This window comes from Apostichopus japonicus, chromosome 3, assembly GCF_037975245.1.
Source record: "Apostichopus japonicus isolate 1M-3 chromosome 3, ASM3797524v1, whole genome shotgun sequence".
NCBI lineage: Eukaryota > Metazoa > Echinodermata > Holothuroidea > Aspidochirotida > Stichopodidae > Apostichopus > Apostichopus japonicus.
The window spans coordinates 1457051-1484913 of record NC_092563.1 but is presented as its reverse complement, the minus strand read 5'-3'; the positions used below and the strand labels follow the sequence as shown (position 1 = coordinate 1484913).

Genomic DNA, 27863 nt, shown 5'->3' with positions numbered 1-27863 from the left:
TTTTGTTTATATGTATCTTTATAGTGATAAAATGCACATTTATTTAAAACCAAACAAGTGACAGATGTTCAGTGCAACTACGGTAACAGAGTGTATTTTGACCATTATCTTTCCCCTTACCCTAGGTTCACCTATATTATCTATTAGCTTGTAACACAGACAGGAGGAATTAGTCCTCCTACATCACACTAATTCCCAGAAAGATTACCGAACAGTTTCTATTTACTAGCCATAAACATAATCATATTCTTTTCCAACTTTAAAGTACCAATACAACCATTACACATTGGCCTCCCGCAAAGTAACTCTCTTCAACAGACACCTTACACCTGTCTGTGCGTTGAATAGCTCTACACAGATCTCTGTCAAGAAAGTAAACTTCAGTATGATGTCATTCTCAATAATGCCGTTGTTGTCCTTTCTTTGAGTACAGTAGCTTAACTTGTCTGTTTAAGAAGAAAGGTAAATATATGGACAGAGTAACTACCTGTCCCATCCTCTGTAATCCAATCCTCAATGAGTATATAAGATGTAACTTTCACCATTATATATTGAGTGATTCAACCTACAGGAGCTGTGCTTCTCATTGTATTCATTAGTAGATATCTACTGTAGTATACCCTGTTGAATTCAACTATTTGTTAAATGTAATCATTTCTTGTGCACATACCTCTGTCACACAACCATGAACATCTCTGATGCAGTACATAAAGAAAACAATTACATTTATATACCAATTAAAATTTCATAAATGCTTGTCCCTCACTACAGCAAGAGAGTAAAAGAACCATTTTAACTGGCTAGGAGTATGTGATAATTGACATTGGAAAAGTGTAATATTGTTTTTTCCCGTGCACCCCCCCCCACCCCACTATCTGCTTAGTACCATCCACAATGATTAGTGCTGGCACTGACAACTATATTCAAAGCAATTCAGGCTACTCACTCACCACAGTTGGCAAGAATGTGGTATATTAGATATTATAAAACACATACAAGTCATTTCATGACAAGATGTTGTAAAACATTGCCATTTGTTGCTAAATTGAAATATTCTAGAACAGGAAATCACTTAGGAAGGAACCTGGTCAGAGAAACCAAAACTTCACAATAGCAAACAGACATATGCTCAGTCCCCAGGTCCCCCCCTCCACCCCCCCTGTTGCAATATAGTTGCAATTATCACAATGGTAGCTTGCTGATGTATTCTCATTCATAACATGCAAAGTAGTTTTACCAGATATATGATGTACCATAGACTCTTTGTGAAGAAAACATATACTTTATTTTATTGTTACTAAATTTGACTTCAAATATTTGAGAAGCATACCACTGGGATGAGAACATCAGATGGTGTACATAGCGAGGTCTTTGATGGTGTCACTAACTTTTTAGAAATACTTCTCATAGTTACACAAAACACACACACACATATATATATATATATATATATATACATATGCAATGAATTTTTACAAAGGCCATAATGTATGTTACAACATTCAAGCTGTTTACAGTTGGTTTAAAATTTCATACAAAGGGTTGAATGAAAATGAAACTAATATTGACACTTTTACCCACAGCTTCACTTGACCTCAAAATAAATGTAACAATGAAAGTGTCACAGAAGTACCAGATATATAGGAAAATTTCCTCTTTCAACAAAATAATGGAAAACGATACTTTCACACACATTCAAGTGTAAGAACATAGTCGAAAATTAGGATTAAGTTGAGTACAGGTGTTGTAACCCAACTAATAAAAGTAAAACCAAAGTTAAAAGTTAAAAACATAAACATATACCAAGCTATGAAAACATGTAACCATAGAACTGGGAAGGCATGCCTCATTGTACCCTGACATTAAAAATCAGAAAGGCCATACCTTTTGTAGGGCTAGGGAAGAGGGCAACCACAGTTCAATACATGTTACATCCTCAAATATCACGATGATACATCCCTTTCAGTATCAAACAGGGATTCAGTTTGACGGTCACCAAAACTCCCAATACCTTAAATAGAGGGAACATATTCCCTCCAGTTTATATTTGTACAGTCAACTTTCTCTAGTATGTTGAACTCCAGCTGTCAACAACTTATTGAGCCAAAAAGTAATACATAAAATAAAGAGAAGCAAACCTAGAACAAAGATGAAATATTCCCAGGAGATAATGCTGCTTCCAAAGCCATAGCTCATCTAACATTTGAAAATGGGAGAGGATAACACATGGAATGCATGCATACAAGGCCGCTTTACAAGCCAATTTTTCTTATAAAATGTACACTAATGCTATAGTCTCCGATAAAGTTTGAAAACATTCAAGATAACACCTTTTTTTTCTTTTTCTTAACATAGCATTTAATACAGAGTTAATCATCCACACTAAAATATGTGCCTGCTCCAGGCAGTAAAAACAATTCATATACAAAAAGATGTGGAAAGTTTGAAAGCTGTTATCGCCTTTGCAAGGCATCAGTCATTTAAAGTAAACTCTAGGCAACATGGGACACTGTAATATGTACATGAATTGTTGGCAAGTCGCTGCACATTGTTATTGGCGAAGGAAAGAAGGACATTTACTTGAAAATTAATCTAAATATGTTATTATTATATTCTGGCATTTTGAATCATCTCAAGATCAAAATTATGTTCATAACCACACAGATGTTATCGATGTTATAAAGCGATCTTTTTGAGTTGGTGTTGTACACTAGTCTAAACTAATATTAGTAAAATTACAAATGAGGTTCATTAGCTTGACCACTCTTGTTTCATATCAAATAGAGAATGAAAAAATAGACTGTTTTTTAATTTAACTTTCAATTTCTTTTCATTTAGGTAAAAACTTTGAACACTTGTTGGGAAAGAAAATTATAAAAAAAAAAGATAATTTGTAGTCACCAATATCTAAGTATAAACTAACGATCATTAATGAAAAGATATGACAGTTAGGAAGTGTGTGAGTTTGAACAACAGCAATCATCTCTCGAGAAACACTCAGAAGATTCCAAACTTGCGTTGCCAAAAATCGGTGGGTCCTGGAATTTTTCCAGATGTGTAAAAATTCATTTTTTTTTTTAATCATGCCAATGAAGATGGATTAAGTAAAATATTTTCACATCAAATCCATAGTAGTCTATGCATAGATTCTGAGCATCGATTCTGAGGGGTGGCTATGTGCTGGCTATGCGGCTAAGTCCTCATGGAAGATCTGGGGTCGTGGGCCGTAAAGTTTGCGAACCGACGAGGTAGACCCACAGGAAATTGGTGACCAACATGAAATGGCAGCTTCGAGGAGTAATAATTTGAATCACTCATTTCCTATATGAGATGACTCAAAGCTTATAGTAATGAAAATATTTTGGGACAGAGGAAGCAAAATTATTCAAGCCACAAAATATTCTGTGAGCTTCAAAGGTATGATCTTATAAAGGCTTGTGATAGACAATAGTTGAAAACAAAGAAGGTAATCCACACTAATACATGAAAACCCTAGTCACCTTTTGAATTAAACTCAAGATGATTTTGACGCTTACTATCATAACTAAATATATGAAACTAAAAAGAATTGTCATCGGTGGTTAGAAATGTCACATTGGACAAATGTTCTGTGAAATAAAAATGTTTGTTCGCTTTTCAAAATAACTTCCCAAGCTTGTTCTTGAAAGAATATGCAATGATATTCCACTGTAATAAGTTATGTTGTTCAACTTTGGCTACTGAGAATTCAGTGCTTCACGAAAAGGAACTTTACTTTTTCGGAGCTTTAACTTTTTCTTTGTAAAAGTGAATGTGACAATACAAATGGAGAAATAAGAGGTGTTTTTTTTCCAGCTATTCAGTTGGAATCATTCTTCTCAATCTGCTGTGAAGTTGCCAGATAACTAATGGTACTTAAAAACCTAAATACCAGTATGTGACGGTTTGGAGCAAAGTATTTCTGCCACCAGCCAAAACTATTTCATATTAATGTTCAAGAGAGAGTGGTGATTGATATAAAAGTTTGGAATGAAAGAAGATAAAAAACATAAAATAGATATAATATATTAAGCACATGAGATATATAAAAATATAAAATAATGATAAGGAAATACAATCAATGTAACAACATGAACGTAAGAAAGACAAACTTGTGAAGAAAGACAACCAACATGAGAACATTACGTAATAGAAATAAAAAAGTTTGAAGATTCTCAACGAAATTCTAAAAGTGACCTGCTGTTAATATTTATGAGTGACAAACTTACCTATCTCCTCCAACCAAAGAACTCTCCTTGACTGTGCTTACAGTGATCTCAGTTTACCAGATCACTGTAGATAACATAAATCAAAGCAAGAGTGCATGAGTTGTGAGGAGAGAGGTAAGTGCCGAAGTGAATGCATTTAATGATGGTAATCATTAAACTAACTTCCTGATCAGAAACAGTATCCGCTTGACGAAGCCAATCAACAGAGCTTAACTGATGAAACAGCAATTGTTAACCAATCTTAATTATACCAATAAAAACTGACAGAATGTCCGGGAACAAGGGGTTGACGAAAACGTGTAAGATAGCAGCCACAATATATAACACCAGAGTCATGACATCATTCATTTGTTCAACAGTTCATAACAGTTATTATGAAGCATTCTTTATACATCACAGATGCGGGATGACGAAAACAACTTTCAATTAGAAAACTTCACACCCTGTTGTACTTATCAACTGAGAGCAGTAAAATAGAACCGCTACTGTTTGTTACTCTATAAAATTGGCACCAGCAAAAATGACTGAATCTCAGCCTTGCACCAAGGAAACAAAAGTTGTTTGTTTTAAACACCAATTCTTACAATTGCACACTCTTAGTAGAAGAGAACAGAATATTTGTATTGAAATCAAGGCTCTACAACATCGAGTACCATCTCATCTCCTTAGAGTACTGTACGTTACTTGCTACCATTGTACTTGCACAAACAATTTCGTTGTCATCGAAAGCTTCTATGTTGGAATTTCTTCCGATGTTACCGAGAGATCTCTTCAGATGATAGTGTTTGGAAGCATTTGATCCCCATCCTCGAAAACTTCTTCATCTTCTGTGTCGAGTCCATCGTTAAGAGTGTGATACGTCAATTCTTCCTTCCTATAGCTTCTCTGTTGCAGACACATTCCCGTCAAGAGGACAATAGCCAGCAGGGCGATGACAACGGCAAAGGCGATCCCTAAAACAACGTACAGTAGGAGAAAGACAGGATCAATGATACAAAGAGCATACAAATAGAGCCACAGATTGAAGAATGAGTAGAACAGAAGACAGAGTATATATATGTTTATGTCCTGACTGCTAATCTCTCCCTTTCTTGGTTATTTGTGTCGGAAGTACCTATTCAGAACTTGCCAGGGGTTTCTATGCAAAGGTAATAGTATATAAGGTAATGAAAAGGTTATTTAAATGAATGAATGAATGGATGAATGAATGAATGAAAGGGTGAATGGATGAATTAAAGTTTGAATTCATTCATTCATTTAGTCAAGCATCCATCCATCAATCCAGAACAGATAAAATGACTTTGGATGAAAGGTCAAAAATTGAGTAATATGATGCCTGAATATATGAGGCTGTACTTGCTGGGATTGAGGATGACAGGTTGGGGGGGGGGGAGGCAGAGTGCCATGGAGATTGACAGGAGTATTGTAGAGAATAACAACCTACATGTTTCAATGTCCATCATAGAATCTTAAATAAGGGACAAGCAAACTGACATATACTCTATTGCAATTGTTAAGAATCATAATTCTACACTTCACACAATTTTACCAAGGTAAGGGTAAGTGTGATGTACACCACTGTGTCCCAAAATAAAGTCATGGCACATATTAAATATATTCTTTAAGACACTACAAAATTACTCTTGACCATATTTCTTTTCTTTTATTAATTGGGTACAGTCGCCCCCTAAAGATATCCACAAACAATACAGAAGCTGTTAGTTATTGTACTTACCAACCAGGGGTGTAAAAAATGTTTTTTTTTCCCGGCAAGGAAGGTATCATTCCCCGCAAACCATATGGCTGCGGGGCAGCCATCGCGCCGCTGCGGCGGCGCAGGGGGTGCCTAAGGGGATGTGCCCCCCACACAAGCTACAGATTTTTGAAAAATGAGGATGAAATTGGCGCCATTTGGTGCACCTTTTTGGCGATTTAAAACAACTTGCGATCATTGAAGACCGGTGCTAATTTGAACTTAAAAAGCTAATACATATAATTTAAAAAAAAAACTGTGTTAGTGTGTCGGTTTCTTGAGTAACGATGTGTCCCCAAACCACTCACAGGGCAATGTCAATGTCACACTGACACCCACGGCACAGCGCGGGAAGGTTGCTGTAATAAATCAGCCTCGCAGAAATGTTTTGAACAATATTGACATTCCACATTTTTTAAAATTTATATTGTATGTTAGTAAGTAAACGTTTTCTGTCATATGAATTTGACTTCAGTTCAGTGTTGCCTAACGTTGTTTGTTTCATAATATCGGAAGTTTTGTAAGTTAAACTTTATAAAGATTGTAAGACAGATTAAATCTCTTTTCATTTCATAACTAGAGCACCAATGGTGCAGGAGCTCATACCTTTTCGAGCTTAAAAATGTAGGGCCCACAAAACTTTATGGCCCACCAAATTTCAGGCCATTTTTCAGATTCCACCAATTTTGGGCCCATGAGGGATAACCCCCCCACCTCCGTTAGCAGAATCCTGGCCACACCACTGGCTATTATTCCTATCTTTCCCCTTTAAATCCTATTTTACCCACTCTCTCAAACAATACCACTGGCATACCCTATTAAACTTTCTCCCCTCTACCTGAGCAGACCTGAAGCACTCATTGCCAAAATTTTGGCTGGCTGCCTACATACCTCAGGCTCAAAGACTTCTAAGAATCGGCAAGTGCTGATTGGCTATAGGGCTCTCACGCTTACAGTTCAACAGTTAATAACAACTCCCAGTCCTGCTTTAATTCCACTAACAGCCTCTGCAGAGCTTAACCACAAATGTAAACAAACACTGCAGAGACTGGGAGACAAATTAAAGGAGCTTTGGCAAAAGGTGAAGACTCAGATTTTTTAAACAATGGGGATTAATTGTAATTAATTAACTTTTGACCAAAAATTATTAAGCATCACCTTATTCATACACAATCCAACAATCATCAGTTCAACTTTGAATATGATCCATCAAAATCTTGAGGAGATTGAGATATTTGAAAATATTACAAAGAATGACCCCCGATGACCCCCTAAATGACATTTCGTTTCGTTTCGTTTATTTCACTTTTTTTCTTTTTTACAATTACATTCACAATGATGTATAATACCAATGTCAAAGAAAGAAAAAGAGCATGGAAAATCTGAAAAAGCTACGCTTGTACACTCATAAAGTGCAGATTCACCATGAACAAATTAAATACAATACGCTAACTACACCCCCCCCCCCCCTCCCTCACTTCCCAAACGGGAAGCACAAGTAGCATTATTAAATGTGATAACTTTAATGCATATATTACAAATCATTGTTTAACAAATATAGCTTCAGTTGCTTTATGAATATTGATAAGGTTGGTGATTTTTTAAGTTTGGGTTCGAGAGTATTCCAAAATGTGGCACCAGTAAGTCTTACAGACTTAGTATTTAAAACTAATCGTGGGTAATCCAAATGAATGGCAGTTGAGTGTCTAGTGTTATAACTATGGAGTTGATTATTTAAATTAAAAAAAGACTTAAACGGAGGTGGAAGTAAATCATGAAGATATTTGAAAACAAAGTTTCCAAGTTGACCTAAATTTTCCAAACACCCCTCGTAACTCTCATCCCGAGGAACGTTGTGACCAAGTTTCATTATAACTGGCCATACACTGTACGAACAGGAGCAATTTGAAAATATAGGGCCGTGGCCCGGGCCACTAAAGACCCCTAGTTGATCTCTGATCTCAAATTCATGAACACCCTAAAGGTAACACTTCCATAGTACTGTAAGAGTTGCGGGATACAGGGTTCTTGACAGCAGCTAGCTGTCCAACAGGATTATTGGGAATCCCCCTAGTGGTCACGATGTGTGGGCACAACTGACCACTGTATAACAAATACAACAGGCTAATAACAAGAATAAGACTGGCTGTTAGGTAGAAAATAGTTATATTGCTCGGTCACACATGAAAGTTTGCAGCATAAAGAATCTTGGTGAAGTACTCTTTACTGTTACACAATTACACTTGTAACAATGAAAACTAGAGATATTGAATATAAACAACTAGGGGTGTCAAGTGGCCACAAGACTAATACATGTATGTGCACATTAATAAAAAAAGAGGTAGAGCTTATCTGGCGGGCGGGTCTGTATAGTCCAGCAGCACGGCACAGCAATGTAGTTGACTGGTAGGCACGGTGAAGAAAGGTTTAATAAATGATGAATGTCCGATAACAGGAAATTACGAAATAGAAGGTGAGTAGTAAGAGTTCCGTGGATATACTCCAGTGAAAATAGATATGAGTGAGAGTTCCAGGAATACTCCAATAAAATATATATGGGTGAGAGTTCCAGGAATATACTCCAATAAATAATATATACTGTTTGTTCAAAGAAATGTTCTTCCCAAGGAGAGTAGGTTAAGTCCAGGTACAAGAAAGGTAGAAGAGTAGGTAAAGTCCAGGTACAAGATAGGTTAAGTCCAGGTAAAAGGTATGTTTTATACAAAATGGCAACTAACAGCTAGAACACAGCTCTCAGTTCCATTGAATCCAATAAAAACAATGTAATCACACAGATGTATAGCAAAACAATTATACACAATTAATTCCTTGGACGGCAAAAGTCACATGAATGTAGATAAATTCTTTTAGCACAAGATCCTGTAGACAACTTATTAATAATTTATATATATATATATGTATACTGTAGTGTACAGACTACATTACAAAAAACATTACAAATTACAAAACATTACATTACAAAACATTACAAAACAATTATACACAATTAATTCCTTGGACGGCAAAAGTCATATGATTGTAGATAAATTCTTTTAGCACAAGATCCTGTAGACAACTTATTAATAACTTATATATATATATATGTATACTGTAGTGTACAGACTACATTACAAAAAACATTACAAATTACAAAACATTACAAAACAATTATACACAATTAATTCCTTGGACGTCAAAAGTCATATGAATGTAGATAACTTCTTTTAGCACAAGATCCTGTAGACAACTTATTAATAATTTATATATATATATATATATGTATACTGTAGTGTACAGACTACATTATGTAAAGAGAGGCTAATATATACACATGCCCTGTTGACTGGCTGACAACCAAACTGCCTCTCTCTCCTAAGACACCTCGGAGGAAGAACCTAAACCACAGGGTAACAACATGTGACCCTCTTAACACCTCTGAATGGCTATAAACACCCTAGATACCAAGAGTAACACTTAGAACCAATCAGAGCTAATTACACAGGCTAATCTGCATACAAATGTCTATCCTATAACTGAAATAACTAAGACAAAGCATCCCTTATCTAAAAAAAGAAAGTAAGAAGAGAAGATGTTTACTGCAACCAGCAACTTTGGCAGAACAAAGAAAGTACTGTTGCCACTGGCTCACTACTAATTATACAGGTTGTGGAAGAGTATAGGCTACCAATTACATAACCACTAGGATGGGGGAGAAGAAGAAACAGAAATAGAGCTATTTACATCCCTGCCCGCTTTATATTGGCTTACACTGCCAATGAAAACTTCTTGCAGCAAAAACCACAAAACAAAATTTAAAAAAAATAGAAATGACGGAAACATACAGAATATACTTGTTAAGTATATATCCAACCTGGTGAGGCAATAAGGCTGTGACTAACGCAGTTTCCTAGTACAACAGTCAATTCAACTTCTAGCTTGTACATATAAAAAAGTACAGTATCTCCTAAAACAATCGGATCCTCTGGCAAAGATCATACCACAAAGACCGGTTAGTCTTGGTACAAAAATAAAAATGAATGAACAATAACACAACTTAAATAAAGAAATGTAGATGCTCTAGCCTTACTCAAGCCATCTTCTAACCATTGCATAGAAATTACAATGGGGGAAAAATCATTACTTATGATATTATTGACACATGACTCCTCGGGAGGCAAACCTTTGGTCCTACGTGACCGTCTGAGATACAAGGTGGGATCTACTTTAACTGATTCTAGGGTGGGTGTATCTGGTACTGTGGTGAGCACAGGGGGGTGTGTTGGTTCCTGCTCATCGGAAGCCTCTGAATCTTCATCAGTACTATGGTGGTCTACGCTGTCCTCATCAACGCAGCTGCTGGTACGGTTGGGTATCTGCTGTGGAATTGGTATCCGAAGTAGTGGTGTCACTGGGCTACTACTGGTACCTGTAGGGGCATTGTCCTGGGGATGTGTGTTTGTCTCTTCTGTAGTTACTGGAAGACGGCAAAGTTTCAATGCATTTCGGTGGAGAACCTTTTCCATGCCGTCACCACTTTCTGGTTTCACCCTGTAGATCGGTAGATGTACATTGGGTTGACCTGTGACAATGTGCGGTTCTGGGTTCCAAAAATCCACTGTCTTATGCCTGCCGTCAAAATGAAGGCGTTTTACTAAGACACGCTCGCCTCTGGATAAGGGTTGATCTTTCGTCTTTCGATCGTAAAGTCTCTTTTGCACAGCAGATGCCTTCTCCATTTCTTTCTCTGCAAGTGTATGGGCATGGTGGAGTCCTTCCCAGTGATAACCAACCCAGTCAGATGACATCGGTCTCTGGTTGTCTTCAGGTGTCGCCATTTCTAGATCAATGGGTAGCCTTCCATGTCGCCCAAACATTAGGTAGAAGGGGGTTTGTTTTGTTGAGGAATGCTGCGTATTGTTATAAAGGTACGTAAGTTCTGCGAGATGTGCAGGCCACTGCTTCTTCTTTTCGTCGAATAATGTACGCACCATGTTTATAAGGGTACGGTTGAACCGTTCGCATAAGCCATTTCCAGCTGGGTGGTAGGGTGTAGTTCTGCTCCTATGGATGTTATACATCTGGCAAAGTTCCTTAATTAACCGGGATTCAAAGTTAGCGCCTTGGTCTGACAGGATTCGTGCTGGGCAACCATACTTCGTGATCAAATGCTGCCAAAGAGCTCTTGCCGTTGTTACTGCAGTTTGATTTCTGGTGGCGACTGCGACTGCTAATTTGGTGAAGTAGTCAGTGATGACTAGGACATTTTCGAAACCGTCTGTAGAACGATCAAGCTTTAGAAAGTCAATAGCCACAAGTTCCAGGGGGGCTGACACCTTAATATTAACTAATGGGGCTCTTGTTGTCGTCGTCGTCGGTGGTTTAGCTAAATTGCATCGTTCGCATTCTGCACAATACTTTTGGACATCACTGCTTATGTTGGGCCAGTAAAATTGCTCTTGAATAAGTGCCAGTGTTCTGGTGGCTCCAAAATGTCCTGCTTGGTCGTGTAAACCCTGGAGAACTCTGACTTTCAAACTGGGCGGCACCACAAACTGCTTTACTGGGTCTTGGTGACCACTTCTCAGGATCTCTCTATAGAGACACCCATCAAGTATCTTTAGGCTGGTCCACTGTTTGAGTAACAATGACACCTCTGTCGAGTCACCATTGTATGTTGGGCGCGTCCCAGAACGTACATATCTCTTGACTTCAGCTATTGCTGGATCTAGGTCTTGTCTGTTCCTAAAGTCGTCATCAATGCTTGGTGGAGGGTCCTGATTGGTTGTTTCCTGTTCTTTCAAGGGAAGCAAACAATCTATATGCTGCTGAAGGTTGTAGACGATCTCATCATCTGGTATACTACAAGGGGCTTCTTGAGTATGAGTCCTTCGGGACAGCGCATCAGCGTTGGTATTTTCTCTGCCTGGTTTGTAAGCAATCTTATAGTGGAAATTTGCAAGTCTTGCTACCCATCTCTGTTCAATGGCTCCGAGGTCTGCTGTAGCTAGGACTGTAGTGGTTTATGGTCAGTATAAACAACAAATTCAGCACCGAGTAAATAAGACTTGAACTTTTGAGTTACTGCCCAGGAGATTGCTAGTATAGTTCTAACTTGAACGCACTGTAGTTCTGGTCATTCCGTTCTGTTTTTCGGAGACTTCCACTAGCGTAAGCTACTACTCGTTCTTTGTTTTCTTGAACTTGTGTCAATACTGCCCCCAATCCCGTACCACTAGCGTCAGTGTACAGTCTAAAAGGAAGCGAATAGTCTGCATAGGCTAGAATCGGCGGTGAGGATAGTTCCTGTCTTAGGTGGTCAAAAGCATCCTGACATCTGGGGGACCATTCAAAGGCTTTCTTTGGGGGTAGCCCGTTCTTTGGTTTAGATGTGAGCTCGTACAATGGGCCTGCAATCTTTGAAAAATCTTTAATGAATCGCCTGTAGAACCCTGCCATACCCAGAAAGCATCTCACATCTGATACAGAGGTGGGGGTGGGCCAGTCTTTGATGACTGCACACTTTTCTGGTTCTGTAGATATACCCTCTGCCGACACCACATGACCAAGGTAGTGTACTTCCTTCTGCAACAGGTGGCACTTACTTGGTTTGGCCTTTAACCCATGTTTACTTAGTCTGTCCAAGACATTCCCTAGTCTTTGAAGATGTGATGGAACATCTTGAGAGAAGACGATGATGTCATCTAAATACAGAAGCACAGACTCATAATTCATGTCTCCCAGACAGGCCTCCATTAATCGTTGAAAAGTCGCTGGAGCGTTGCATAAACCGAAGGGCATTCTTTGAAATTCGAACAGCCCCATAGGTGTTGTAAAGGCTGTTTTCTTCTGATCTTCGGGGTTCATGGCGACCTGCCAGTAGCCACTCACCAAGTCTAGGGTGGAAAATAATCTGGCATGACCCAACGCATTTAAGGACTCATCAATTCGGGGGAGAGGGTAGGCATCCTTCCTAGTAAGAGCATTCAGTCTGCGATAATCCACACATATCCTTATCTTTCCATCTTTCTTCCTTACTAACACAGTAGGAGCTGCCCATGGACTGTAGCTTTCCTGGATGACCCCCTTTTCTAGCATCTGTTTGATTTGATCTTTTACTTCCTGGTAAAGTTTGGGCGGAATCATTCTATATTTTTCCCTCACTGGTGGGCTGTCACCTGTTGGAATTTGATGTGTGATAGTAGCTGTACACCCATAGTCACCATCATCTTTAGCAAAAACTTCTTTGTGGTCATTAAGAAATTTAGCAAGCATAGCCACCTCGTCAGAACAAAGAGTTTCAGTGTTGACATTAACAGGTACTGGTAAATCTCCAGGTATTTGAGAGTGAGCGCTTTCATTGACCACTGTAGCATGCTGCTTAGAGATAACAACTTCTACTATTTGTTGATCAACGTGCACTAAGTTAACTTCTGGAATCTGATTAGGTAATACCTCCACCTCATGTAATTGTGCCAAAACTGAACCTTTCCTGAGCAGGATGTCACTGGTGCTGATGTTGAGAAGTCTAATGTGCACTTTATTATTAGTAACCGTAGACAATGATTTGGCCACTAAAATATCCTTTGGTAAGTTGTTTTGGTCATCAGGTAGTGCTTCTATTATCCCCTGACCACAAGTTCTCCCTTTCCCTAAATCACAGTAGCTCTCTATGATTATCTCATGTCTGGCAGGCAGTAAAACAGATTGGCCCCTGGGAACTGAAACTTTACATATAATTCCGGATAGATTCTCACTCTCTGTTCCCCCTTCTTCAGCCATCTGTATAAAGTGTAGTACTTCCGCTGCTTGAGCACACTGATCTCTGGATGGATTCAACTTCATGTACTGGCTGTTAAATAGCACCTCTTTGCAAAGCCTTATGGCATTCATTCCTAAAAGGCAGGGAATGCCACTGGCAGCATTTTCAGGAACAAGGAGGGCTATGATATTAATTTTAACTTCAGCAATCATTACATTCACTTCCACACATCCTGAAAATGGGACAGGCAAATGGTTTGCACCTTTAAGTCTGAGCCAATGCAGAGAATCAGATGAACGATGACTGTGAGCCAAGTGCTGTAGGAAGTACTTTTCAGAAATGGTCGTCACTTGTGAGCGGGTGTCAATGATACATGGCATAGGGTGGCCCTCTATCAGAATGTTGGTTATCATGTGACCTCCAACGACCTTGTCTCTGATGTCCCTAGTCGGTATAGATGAGCCTAACGTGGCAAAGCATTCCATAGTTTGGCTCACAACTATGGATTGGTCTCGTTTGGGTGAACCGATGTTGTCTGGGGCTGGAAAGGGGTGGCATCTGCAGACAGGTGTGGTGGGGGCCCTCGTCTCCTCCTACAATTCCTGGCAACATGGCCCGGGATGTTGCAGTTTCTACAGATCGGTTGACCATCTTCTGTAAACTGGTCTGAAGCCCTTCTACCACCGGTTGGTCGGTTTCTCGGTGTTGCCATGGCAACCATAGACTGCAAGTGCAGCATTTGTTGTTGCATATTGGAGAATGCTGCCTCCATTGTTTTCTGCCATTCTTGGAAGGCTGGGTTTTGGGCGTTTTACTTTGGACCGGTGCAGTCGGGATCCCTACTTGATGAAGTTCAGCTGTGATGACTTCCGCACTGTCCATCCTAATGGCGCCTTCCAGCTCAAGGGCCTCGTCTTTGATGTCTTTAAAATTAATGTCGCTGTCCTTCCTGACTTCTCTCCGTAGCTCCATCTTGATGGCGTTGTCTGAAATTCCCTCAATGAACCTATCCCTGAGGGTTTTGTCTTTGTCAGGTAGGGATGATGGGTGCTTTAGGATTTGCTGCAAAAGTTCTTCCAGGCATAGGGAGTACTGCCTGATGGTCTCATGCCTATGCTGGTTTCTGGCGTAGAATCGACTCATCAGTGTCGTCAGGGGCGTATTGTCCCCATAAATCTTTCCTAAGTGTTGAAGCACCGCATCAAGGGTTGATCGCTGATCATCCTCTAGAACGAGCACCTCCCTCCGTGCTACACCACCCAGATACCGAAGGGCCAACTCTACTTGTTGGTCCTGGGGGGGCCTCCATGCTTTGAGTGCAGCTTTCAGGCTAGCTTTCCGTTCCCCCCAACCAGGGTCGTTTTTACTAGTTGGGGTACCCACAAAGGTTGAAATGTGGTGATTAATGGGGATATAAATTGCAGGGAGAGGCTGGTTTCCCGAGCAGTCAGGTGTCACTGAATCAATATTATCATTCATGGTTATTCTTAATGTTAAACAATTTGTAAGCAAAAATATATACAGTAGAAGTATTGAAGAAACCATTAGCAAAATACTGAAATGTGAATAAAATAAGTCTCCTATCAACCAGTCTTATTCAAGTACAACAGCATTAGAAATAAAGACTATATAACGACAATTGCCTCTTGGGGAGCAATAATTGAATACCCCACTTGTACTACCAATGTAAGAGTTGCTGGATACAGGATTCTTGACAGCAGCTAGCTGTCCAACAGGATTATTGGGAATCCCCCTAGTGGTCACGATGTGTGGGGACAACTGACCACTGTATAAAAAATACAACAGGCTAATAACAAGAATAAGACTGGCTGTTAGGTATAGAAAATAGTTATATTGCTCGGTCACACATGAAAGTGTGCAGCAGAAAGAATCTTGGTGAAGTACTCTTTACTGTTACACAATTACACTTGTATCAACAATGAAAACTAGAGATATTGAATATAAACAACTAGGGGTGTCAAGTGGCCACAAGACTAATACATGTATGTGCACATTAATAAAAAAAGAGGTAGAGCTTATCTGGCGGGCGGGTCTGTATAGTCCAGCAGCACGGCACAGCAATGTAGTTGACTGGTAGGCACGGTGAAGAAAGGTTTAATAAATGATGAAAGTCCGATAACAGGAAATTACGAAATAGAAGGTGAGTAGTAAGAGTTCCGTGGATATACTCCAGTGAAAATAGATATGAGTGAGAGTTCCAGGAATACTCCAATAAAATATATATGGGTGAGAGTTCCAGGAATATACTCCAATAAATAATATAAACTGTTTGTTCAAAGAAATGTTCTTCCCAAGGAGAGAAGGTTAAGTCCAGGTACAAGAAAGGTAGGAGAGTAGGTAAAGTCCAGGTACAAGATAGGTTAAGTCCAGGTAAAAGGTATGTTTTATACAAAATGGCAACTAACAGCTAGAACACAGCTCTCAGTTCCATTGAATCCAATAAAAACGATGTAATCACACAGGTGCATAGCAAAACAATTATACACAATTAATTCATTGGACGGCAAAAGTCATATGAATGTAGATAAATTCTTTTAGCACAATATCCTGTAGACAACTTATTAATAATTTATATATATATATATATGTATACTGTAGTGTACATACTACATTACAAAAAACATTACAAATTACAAAACATTACCAAACATTACATTACAAAACATTACAAAACAATTATACACAATTAATTCCTTGGACGGCAAAAGTCATATGAATGTAGATAAATTCTTTTAGCACAAGATCCTGTAGACAACTTATTAATAATTTATATATATATATATACATGAATACTGTAGTGTACAGACTACATTATGTAAAGAGAGGCTAATATATACACATGCCCTGTTGACTGGCTGACAACCAAACTGCCTCTCTCTCCTAAGACACCTCGGAGGAAGCACCTAAACCACAGGGTAACAACATGTGACCCTCTTAACACCTCTGATTGGCTATAAACACCATAGATACCAAGAGTAACACTTAGAACCAATCAGAGCTAATTACACAGGCTAATCTGCATACAAATGTCTATCCTATAACTGAAATAACTAAGACAAGGCATCCCTTATCTAAGAAAAGAAAGTAAGAAGAGAAGATGTTTACTGCAACCAGCAACTTTGGCAGAACAAAGAAAGTACTGTTGCCACTGGCTCACTACTAATTATACAGGTTGTGGAAGAGTATAGGCTACCGATTACATAACCACTAGGATGGGGGAGAAGAAGAAACAGAAATAGAGCTATTTACAGTACTATCATCACAAACCCTCAACATTGTACCATGGAAACTGTAGGAGAAGCATTTTGCGTATTTCCACAAAATGGCCCATTACGGCCCACAGGTGACCTTTGACCCCAAAATTCGGACCATCTCTGATGGCCCTATACCCAATGGTCCTTGTGTCCAAGTTTCATGAAATTCCATCAAACATTGTGCGAGTGGGAGCGGTTTTACCAATTGTTGACGGATAGAGTGATAGAATGATAGAGTGATAGACGCCGCACTGTAACAATAGCTCACACCAGCATGCTGGTATGAGCTAACAAAATATAGCTACTCTAACTTGTCATTTTAAAATTTTCATCAGTTTCGTGACAATTTAAATTCAAAAAGTTGTCAGTATTTGCATCCTCAGTTTTGCAAATTTTTTTATCGCCAGAAACACAAAAATACCAAAATTTTCCGGGGACCTCGCCCCTTGACCCAACCAGGGCCCTTATGCGGGCCCCTGGACCCCACGCCATTATGCTCGCACACTACGCGTGCTCGGGGTGTTCACTGCGGGAAATCGGCAGTGTGTTCGCGGGAAATTGAACAAGGTTTTCCAACACTGGCTTGAGAGATGCAGCGGGCTGGCGGCGGCGATGCCATTGAGTGTATTAAATAATTATGATGCTATTCTGGGATGTTTCAAGTGAGAAATAAAGACACCCAGACATTAGTAAATTTTTCTGATTTTTCATTTATCGGCTTTTTAAAATTTTATTTCCTCTTTGGCTCTTTCTCTAACTTTGTTTCCACCTTTTTTTTTTTTCCTGCATGTGAGATTTCCCGCGAGTTATCAAGATTTCCCGGCAATGAGCTACCCGTTTTGCCGACTTTTTACAGACCTGCTTACCAACAGAAAAGTATTGACTATGTTGCCTTCCATCAGAGCCATCCTCTTCATTTGATGGAGGGGTACTATGCACTGACAAGAGGTACTTCACTGTATCCAGAGTACCATTGTTAGGCCTCGGTTTAATGCCCAACAGATGACACATTAACGGGTAGACATCCACACTGTTAAACGGCTTGCTTACGGCTCCTTTCTTGAAAGCTGGACCATGGACTATGAACATTGGGTGCATTGAGAGAAGGGAATTGTTGTACCCATGCATGCCTTTCACTGGAAAAAACGACAAAAAAGAGGAAATATGAAAGAATATATATTGCACTGTATGTACACAGTCTGTTGTTTAAATCACTAAGCACTCTTTACATGGAAACCAGACCACAGTGACAACCCTTCTCTCTGTGTTTCACTTACAATATACACAAGAGATGAAATAATTGGTTATGATGCTAACATAAATACATTCTGGTGAAAGGTATAAACATGCCTCTCGCATATTCACACTAATTATTGAAGGAGCTTTAACAGGACTTTGAAATAATTTTTCGTAAGATTGTACTTTCAAGACAAGTTTCATAGCATGTGTTTTGACAGCATGAGCAGATTGTAAAAGTGAGAGGGCCTGACATTACGATCCTCTCAGGAGCTTCCCCGGAGGCTGACTAAAACAAAAACAAACCAAGAACACACCACATCAAGAGACACAGGTAGACAGACAAACAAACAGACAGTCAAACTGGACAAACGAGCAACGAACGGCGCAAAAAGAGACACAGCAAAGTAGAAGCAAGACCAAAAGAAAGAAAATTAGAGGGTGAAATCTCTGGACTTTTAATTGCTTGATAGTCAATTTCAGTTTGAACAGTGTGCATGGAGGTTGGAGATGATCTCCTGCAACATGTTTCAAGTATAAAGCAACATGAACTAACCCCCTCCGTAGTGGGTTTTAAAGTCTCGGCTGCCAACAACCATCCAACCTTCGTCTGCGACAACTACAATAGGAGGAACTCGAACATTGTTTTTGTAGTGATATTGCTCCGGAATTTCTTCCTTCTTGTACACTTTGACATGCTCAGCTTTTTGCATTGCCTCGTACAATGGGTCCAAATGTTCACCTGTTTAGATTTAAAAAGAAAAGGGGGTAACAGACTTAGTAACATGGGTTACATATATCAATCAATCAATATAGTGCCTAATATCCAATTTTGAATAATAGTGAATAATTCTAATTTTGAGACCATTTAAGATAACCTGTTGAACCCTTGAGCCAATTTTGCGATAACTTGTTGACCCCTTGCAGCTCAGAGTTTGAAAACTGATAAGGGTCACTTGCGTTTGTTTAAATCACCCAGCACAGGAGTATCAACTCTTTGAAGTAAATTTTATTTCCTGGCTGACCAGGTATTGTTGAAGATTACTTGAGATTTATTGAACAGTATATTGATTCCCTTCACAAACTTGACTTAAGTTGACCAAACTATGTTCACCAAACCAAAATCTTAATATATATGGGAATAACCAGAATGCAAAAATGCATTGTGGTTTCGATGATGTAACATGAGCAGTTTTCTTCATGAATCTGACGTAATGTATAGTGAGGGTGTACATGTTTACAAGGGTTTTACGATTTGACCTCTGATGACCCCAAATGACCTTTGACCTCCACTAAAACACTAGGCTTCTTGTTCTTAATGTTGTACTCTTATACATCAAATATGAAATTGGTCAGACCTTCCCTTCTAGAGATATCAAGTTTACAAGGTTTTCACAATTTGACCCCTGTTGACCCCAAATGACCTTTGACCTCCACCGAAAACTATAGGCTTCTTGTACTCAATGTGGTACTTCTACACACTAAATATTAAGTTGGTCTGACCTTCCCTTCTTGGGATATCGTGTTTACAAGCTGGGCGTCACAAACGCACTCACACACACACATACGCTATCATGAATGCATAGGTTACGATTATCATTGAAACCAAAAATCAATAAGCTAGGTCTGGACATATTGCACCTAAATGTAGAAAACCTAGCTACCAAATCATTATGTGAGGAGTATATGATACCAAAATGAGCCCAAAGACATTGATCACAAATGGAAGGTGAGTAAATTAGTAACCATGGAATGGCCCTAAAGTAGCTTTGCTGACTAGGTCATTTAATGTTATCTTATTTGACCCCTTGCAACATTGAGAGATCTTTCTACACAAACTAACATTGAAAAACTATTATGCTGGTGATATTTTGGGCAATAGTATACTGAGGAACTTAATGCCATCCTCTCCATCCGAATGTACATCCACCCCCCCCCCCTCCCCATCCACCATACTCCCTTCCAATTAGAACTTAGTGTCTTTTCACCTAGGATTTCAAGCCACACAGATAAGTGCATGTATTTAGTGTTCCTCAACCGTTAAAAGGCTCACAGACTTTCCATTATAATGAAGATAACGAAAACTGACAATTCTGCAGGTAAAACTGCAAACCTGCTAATCAAGTGCTCCCATGGTTCATAAACTGCATAGAAATAATGCTGGTAGCAAGCCATTGTACATACTCGCTAAGAATACGATATCATTCCACTTAGCCGAGCAAATATTGATATTTAAAGTTCTCTTTGAACAAATTTATACAAAGATGAAGTCTCACTTTACAACGTACCAGTGTACTGCACTAACGTAACTATATCAGTATAAAATCTGTTATTAGAAATTAATTAATCTGACATGAAAACTAAGGTACTAATATGTAAGAAGCAATGTTTAATTTATCCCACAAAATGTTGATAGTTTATATATATATTTTTTTTAAATGCAATGATGAATGATGACATGTACAGGTCTACAGTATAAACTGCAATAAGTTCTATGATCAGTAAACCTGTACATGCATAAAAGAAAGTTCCAACTAGTAAACTACAATACTAGTCATTGAAGCAAGTACATAGTACAGTACAACCAGGGTCAGTAAAAGATCAAAACTGGACCCCTGGGATGAGTCACTGGAACATCTTTTAAATTTGTCAACTTTCCCTAAATTACATAAATTGAAATGATAGATTACTCTTTGTTCCATATTGTCATTGGTGTCTTATCTTACAAATTCTCCAGAGCTGTAGAACCCTCCTGACCCACCCAGCCTCCCCCCGCCCCCTCCCCAACCAGACTACCTAAGTTTTTTTTAATATTGCAAATGTCCCAGCATGCCACACAAGGAACTACAATGTGGATTTTCCATGACAACCGAATAGAACAACATGTTCATTACTGCGGCCAGTCAATCGGGCATACAGTAGTTAATGTTGATTATAATTTACTCACTTTTGTTAGGCCAGATGCCAAGAATCGGGTTGTTTTCTACAGTGAAGTATGGATATGCCGTACCATTGAGATAGTCCATGGCATAGATGGTCTTATTAATGCTCACTGGAGTCATTCCATGATCAGCTGTGAGAATGATGTTGACTTTATCCAGAATATCTTCCGCCTCTAATCTATCAAGCAAATACTCTAACGTCTTATCACAGATACCCAGCGTTTCATTCATCTCTTTCGAGAATGGCCCGTACATGTGTCCGGCTTTATCAGGCTCGCTAAAGTAGAGTGCCACAAAATTGACACTTCCATTTGCGAGCAAGGCGACAGCTAAGTCGCTTCTATCATTGAAGGGAATCGATTCAGTGTATTTGATGTACTCGTATTCAGGAAACATGCCCTGAAAAGGTACATCCATGCCAGGGAAGTCAAGCACAGCACTATGACCCCCTTGCCTTTGATTGGTTATCCAAACAGGTTCCTGACCGTTTTGGCTCCACCATTTTGGTTCAAGATTTTGCAAGCCGAAAGTTTTATTCAAGATCGGATCGTACATGTGATTTCCAGTGAGTCCGTGTGATTCCTCATATAAACCTGTCACCAATGTGTAATGATTGGGGAAGGTTTTGGTAATAAAGGCATTTATTGTATAGTTTGCTTTACTTCCTTGATGAGCTAAATTATTAAATGTAGGGGTAAGACCCCTGTTGAGATAATCCCACCTAAACCCATCAAATGATACTAGGAGAACAAGGCTAGGTGTCAGGGCATAACAGGCTTTAAATAAAACAACGTCTGAAAGAAAATATACAATTGCCAATTTCAAGCAAACATTTTTGAAAGCTTTGGATTTATTGTAATCCATACTTTTATGTTTTTAAGCAGTGTGGGAAAAGAATTTCAGTTATCATCAAATTTTGGAAAGAGTGAGTAAAATATTTTGCTTGGCTATAAGCATAAAAGATCTTTCTTAAACTGTCTTTGACTATTTAGTTAGTGTAATTTTAAATTCTATTTATATTAAATTGTATATACATCAGATTAAAATTGTTCTAATATTTAACAATCAATTAGAAAAATAAATAGAATTGTGTTTTACTTCTACAACACTGGAGTTATCCTGTATACATGTATAGGGCATATGGGAGGATGCTCTCTCTCTCATCAGAGGTAGAAATTGCCTCTGGAGTTAAAGACTTAAAGAAGTCTCAAACTGTACAACACTATCCATGACTAGCCAAAACAGCAACCTATTTTTAAACTATTTGAGACATCAGATAAAGTGTTTTACTGTTCATTGCTAAATTATTCTTGACCATTTATCTTTCACATGCTAATCGTTGCGATTCTTGCTCCTAAAACGCAGTTGTGGAGTAAACCTGTTAAAAGAGAAAGCAAAGTTAGAAAGAAATGAGGAATGCATCTTTTAATCAAATAACAGACAAAATGCCGTTTCTAAAAATGTACAGTAAGATTCCGGGTAATCATCAAGAATATATGTATATCTTCCAATTTATACCGAAAGCAAATGTTAATCACAAGCAAATTACATTAGACTGAATATTTAATACATAAACATTTAATTTTAATGCAATAGAAAGTAATACATAAATGAATGATAGATAACAAATAAATAAACAAAATGTGCCTTTGGGTTGACACTTGCTCTGCTGGTTGGCAGGAAACTATTGAAACAGTGAATATTCGTATGTTAAACTTTGAGTACTGTAAATGTATCGTACGATGGTAATTCTTCAAAATGTATTAAAAGGATGATCATAAAAGATGATCATGTGACAAATAGTGAAACTTCAATATATTGACCAGAAAATGTTTTCCACACTGCTGGTTAAGAACTCCAGCTCTATAACTGTATCATGTCTATAACTAAACTTATGGTTCATTGAATGTAATCTATTTTCATATCATATACTATGAGGATGAGGGTTTTGCCAAAACATTCAGAAAGTTCATGCAGCCACCGGAAAATCTTTTTAATGACCGTTAAGAAATTATATTCTTCTCTTATTTCTCCTTTCAGTTTCTCAGAGGTAATAGTTATATGATAAGGTGCCTCAAAGAGTAACCTGTAAATATATATGGTCCACCAAATTGCACAAAAGAAATTTGAGCAAACAATTTTCAAAGCATCAAAGTTTGTATTTTTGGTCAACAGCTTACATCAAGGAAACATAACATGTATACATACATACAATATGCAATTAGCAGTATGAAATTAGCAGTACTATGCAACGACCCTAATGTGTACTGTGTAAGGCACTGTCTATACTACTGCTATACATGAATTCAATATATATTATCAAATCAAGATGGTTAAAGAAAATGTGCTCAGGACAGAAAACTTCAAAATTGTATTTTGTTTTATATTTTGATAGGAAAATCATGCACATGGGTTGTGACCTTGCATAAACTGGCCAATCGCCAAGTTTGTATTGAAGGGAATCTACACCCTACAGCAATGTGTGTGGTCGCATCTTGACTAACTGTTAAACTATTTATAAACATTAACAGCCTAGGATAGATGGCATGCCAGTTTAACCTTTGAAGATAGGCTTTACTGTTGGGGTCACCATAATCTAGCTGATACAACTGAAAAAATGTTACAGGGCTGGGTGACAGTGCCTTCCTAAATTTAGTCAATTTGCAGACTTTTTGAACAATTTTTTTTTCATTTTTATATGTTTGAAGATGACAAAGTAGCGATTCTTGTAACAGTATTCATTCACGGGACGGGTGGTGTAGTATTTGAAGCAAATAACGTATACACGTGAATGTGCTGGTTTACTTCCTATTTGATAGACCTGAAGGCTGAAGTGAGTTAATTCCTATTTGTATTCTAGCCTTCTAGCCTAGGCCTAAGCCTTAAACTAAGTTAAAGTGCTATCTTGTATTTGTAACAACGGATATCACCTGTTCCCCTTATCAACCCATTCTACCATCTCCGCTTACAATCCCCACTCTCATGCATCAACCAAATATGTTCATTTTTACAGACACCCGTCTATTTTTGTCATGACCTATCAGTATCACTATCAGCTATGTTGTAGGGGATCAGATCTTGCCTAAGTGTTCAGGGTAATGAACTGGGTCTTCTCTAAGTCTAAGTTTCTAACGGTACGTTTAGGCTGGTACGACAAGCAAGATATTGTTAAATATTATAAAAAATATTGTTATCCTAAGATAAAATCTAATGAAGGTCAATATCGTCGGTTACAACTTTGTGTTATTGTGGTCTCTCTGTTAATCACTTGCTGATGGAAATAAGACTAGCATTAACAGGCAAAATTATAAAATTCCTACCTTGTGTTGTATCGACACCAGCGTACACGTACTGACACACTAAGGTCAGGCTTCGTATGTACGCAGGAAAATGTTTGTCCTCGCGTGTATACTGGACTTGTCTAGTCTGATTAAGATTCCGGGGTACGGTAAAATATTAATATATATATTATGGGCGGCCGTTTGGAAAAAAGTACAACGATGAAACAAATAAACACGAAAGGAAAATGAAAAAGTAGAAATACGCAAAATGAAACAAACATATGTAATACCAATGTAAAGATTGTGCAGGCACACTTTAAACGAGCAATAAAAATAATGGAGGGAATCAATTGCAACAAATTAAATAGAAGGAATCTGAAAACTTAAAGGTATGCTCATAAGCGTACGGGACCATTTCAGTTTGGGGGGGAGGGGGCAGAAACTTTTGTGCCCGAAAGTTCCCGTGACACTATCTAAGCGGAGCGCCACCATCGGTTGGCGCGTAGCGTACAAAGAATTCTTTGGCAAAAAATGCCTCTCAGATTGCCGGAAACTGCACTTCTGAGGCCTTGCAAGTTGCATCTAAACATTCTTTATTTTAAAATCTCACGTTTTAGAAATTTACAATTCCCGAAAAATTTGGTAAATTAGAAGAGGAAGAAATGGGAACATCACTTTGAAGGGGGAAAAAATAGGACAGTATATTTGTTAAGCTCCTATATTTAGTTACCGTATTTATTATTTTAACACAGTACTCAGCTACCTCCAGAAAAACATACATTGTTCAACGACACGTAAGCGGGATAATGTCGCTGTGTCGGGCGAGACTGCAATTTGTCTCACGAAAAAAGTAAAAAAAAATAACAAAGAATATGATAAACCTGTACTTCTAGGCTTGTAGGCACTCCCCCCCCCCTCACCATCCATGAAAAAGAAAATGTTTCTTGTATACACTCATGTCGGGGATGTCCAGGTATACAGTTAATTTTGGGCGATAGTGAAAAGACGTGGTAGCCCAGATGAGCTGCGCTTATACGTGGTGTTACACGGAAATATTCGGGCATCATGATGCTAAATAAAGAAAATCATTAGGCCTATATTAATATTAATGTCACAAAACAAATAACACAAAACGATCTCCACGGAATTGTCGGGCAAAAATTTGAAAAAGATTCGGGCAAGCTACTGCATATATATATATATATATATATATATATATATATATATATATATTTTTCTCCTCTTAGGCTGCCCGAATTTTTCAGGACTTTTGCCCGAATTTCTTGTCCTCTGGAAATTTGGGGGGGGGGCAGTCTGCCCCCTGCCCCCGCCTCGTACGCCTATGGGTATGCTGTATTGGCCCCAAATATGCTAGATATTCAAATATGGTCACTTTTGGTCGAAATTCTAAAACTGTTTTTACTACAACCTTCGAGGAAATTTTCCTATCTGGGACATTCAGTCATCTTGTGTGTTTCTTAAAAATGTCTGAGAACAATTTGGAGAGTACAGACCTCCAGGAAAATACTTTTTGTAATCTTGTAGTAATTATAGCGTGCTATAATTTGGGCCTATACTGACTATCTTTAACAGTGTACGTACACCAAGGAATCACAAGGAAAACAGTCATATGCTACGATACGGTCGGTCGCAAAACATTGGTAACATAGAACTGATTAAGAAAGACAATCATGTAGCGAAACATATCAAACACATACAACCGAAGGATAAACAAGGAGCCCAGGGAAGATAAACTTGATCCACCTGTCAGAACAAAAAGACCAAGCGCACAATAAAAACGAAGATGTATTGTAAGCAAAAGAACATTCGCACGAAATCAAAACGAAAACTCGATCACGCGAAGCGAACGAGTGCTCAGAACACAAAGAATCAAGAGCCACCATAAAAACGAAGATGTAACGTGAGAAAAAAGGCATTCGCACGAAATCAACGATCAAACAAGAAACAAACGGACAAGAACAAAGATGAAAAGGAACAATAGTAAGAATGTAGTGCATTACAGATAGACTGAAAGGATATAGAGATGAAACATTCTAAACAAGAAAAGAACAAGCTAAGTAAACAGACCAAATTGAAGAAAATTAACATGATCATACATTTAATAATAAGACAAATATGCACCAAAAGGAAACTAACTAAACAACCAAATTAAACTACACCAAGCCATCGATAAACGGCATGACTGCGCGTACTAAATGAAAGTTCGCAACCACGATTGAAATTTGTCCCCATAAATCAAAATGAACATTGGGACAGATTCAAAGCGAACAGCGGGCAAAACGAACAGCCGATAAAATCAAAACAAACAGAGGGCGATATACTAAGCACGCCTCTCAGATTATTTTAGGAACGCTCTCAGTGCACCGCAACGGCACAGCTCGAACCAGATCTTTCTGCATAGAAATTTTGTGTCTAAGTGACCAGTAAGGTCCTATAACGATATATGACACTAAGACACAAAATTAAAATAAGTATAGAGATATAAGTTTAGCAGCTATAGCAAACATGTGGGTTTCAGTGATAAACCAACAAGAAGGTCTTAGGTTATAATATCCTAAGTAAACCTTTCAAAGAGCATTTGCCCAGATTTCACAAACACGTACCCTACTTCCTGGCAAGTTGAAAGTTTAGCTAGTCAAAAAGACACATTTAATTAAACATGTCTCGAGGAAAAAGCCGAAACGTCAAAGCAATTTCGTAGATAATAAAGAGGAAGTTTTGAGATAAAATAGTCAAAAGGGATCAAGAAAAAAGTCGAATGTTCAGTTGCAAGTTTCAAGACAAATAGTTGTATTTTCGAGTAAACAAGTTAAAATAAATTCGAGAAAGCGTTTCAATATTCCGAGAAAATACTAGAAACTTCGAGGAAAAAGAAAACTAACTTTTGAATTAGCCTATAGCCTATTGTCAAACAAATTTGAGTAAAACATTGAAAACCCCCAACCCCCGGCCCCCCCTCCAAAAAACCCACAGTGGCATCTACAAAAGTAAGCAGAATTTGGCTATCTTTTTAGGTACATGACAAATTTCATCTGGCCTCATTTTTGCACCAGTGTGGGCACCAATTATTTCATATCTGCCCCTCGGTCCCTTCGTTACTCCACTGTGTATGCGCGGTACAACCAAAGTTGCAAAATATATAGCACCATTTTGCATTTGGGCACCACCATATATCTACCAAAATTTCATTCTGGGAAGGGGCCATTCCTCTGGAACTGGGATGATATGCCAGTTTGGCCCCGCCTCCTCCCTCTATCCCACTTCCCTACCCAGAACCAATAAGGCGGTTTCACCCTTGGCTTTGGTCAGGATTAAACTGCATTTCGATCTGTGATTATAACAGTTGGTT

The 27863-nt window shown here is 38.4% G+C and overlaps 1 protein-coding gene across 2 annotated transcripts; it reads right to left on the bottom strand.

The window, feature by feature from the left end:
- Positions 1-24684, bottom strand: LOC139959393 (ectonucleotide pyrophosphatase/phosphodiesterase family member 5-like). Of its 2 annotated transcripts, none has more exons than XM_071956964.1 (5): positions 24533-24684; positions 21218-22590; positions 18827-19012; positions 17901-18170; positions 1-5200 (listed from the first exon to the last, which is right to left on the bottom strand). In XM_071956964.1, exons 2-5 carry the CDS (start codon positions 22074-22076, stop codon positions 5019-5021), a joined length of 1497 nt encoding a protein of 498 aa, XP_071813065.1. In that variant the 5' UTR covers positions 22077-22590; positions 24533-24684; the 3' UTR covers positions 1-5018. The 2 variants fall into 2 exon arrangements, with proteins under 2 accessions (XP_071813065.1, XP_071813066.1); XM_071956965.1 differs by lacking the exon at positions 24533-24684 and adding an exon at positions 24143-24475.
- Between the last annotated feature and the right edge of the window lie 3179 nt (positions 24685-27863).

What these genes read in the sequence shown, in the direction of transcription:
- LOC139959393 (XM_071956964.1), bottom strand. Translation starts at nt 22,076, where the DNA reads ATGGATTACAATAAATCCAAAGCTTTCAAAAATGTTTGCTTGAAATTG. An exon ending in TGGCATCTGGCCTAACAAAA is followed by an intron (nt 19,013 to 21,217) that starts GTGAGTAAATTA and finishes AAATCTAAACAG; the next exon opens with GTGAACATTTGGACCCATTG. An exon ending in TAGTCAATACTTTTCTGTTG is followed by an intron (nt 5,201 to 17,900) that starts GTAAGCAGGTCT and finishes ACGTTGTTTTAG; the next exon opens with GGATCGCCTTTGCCGTTGTC.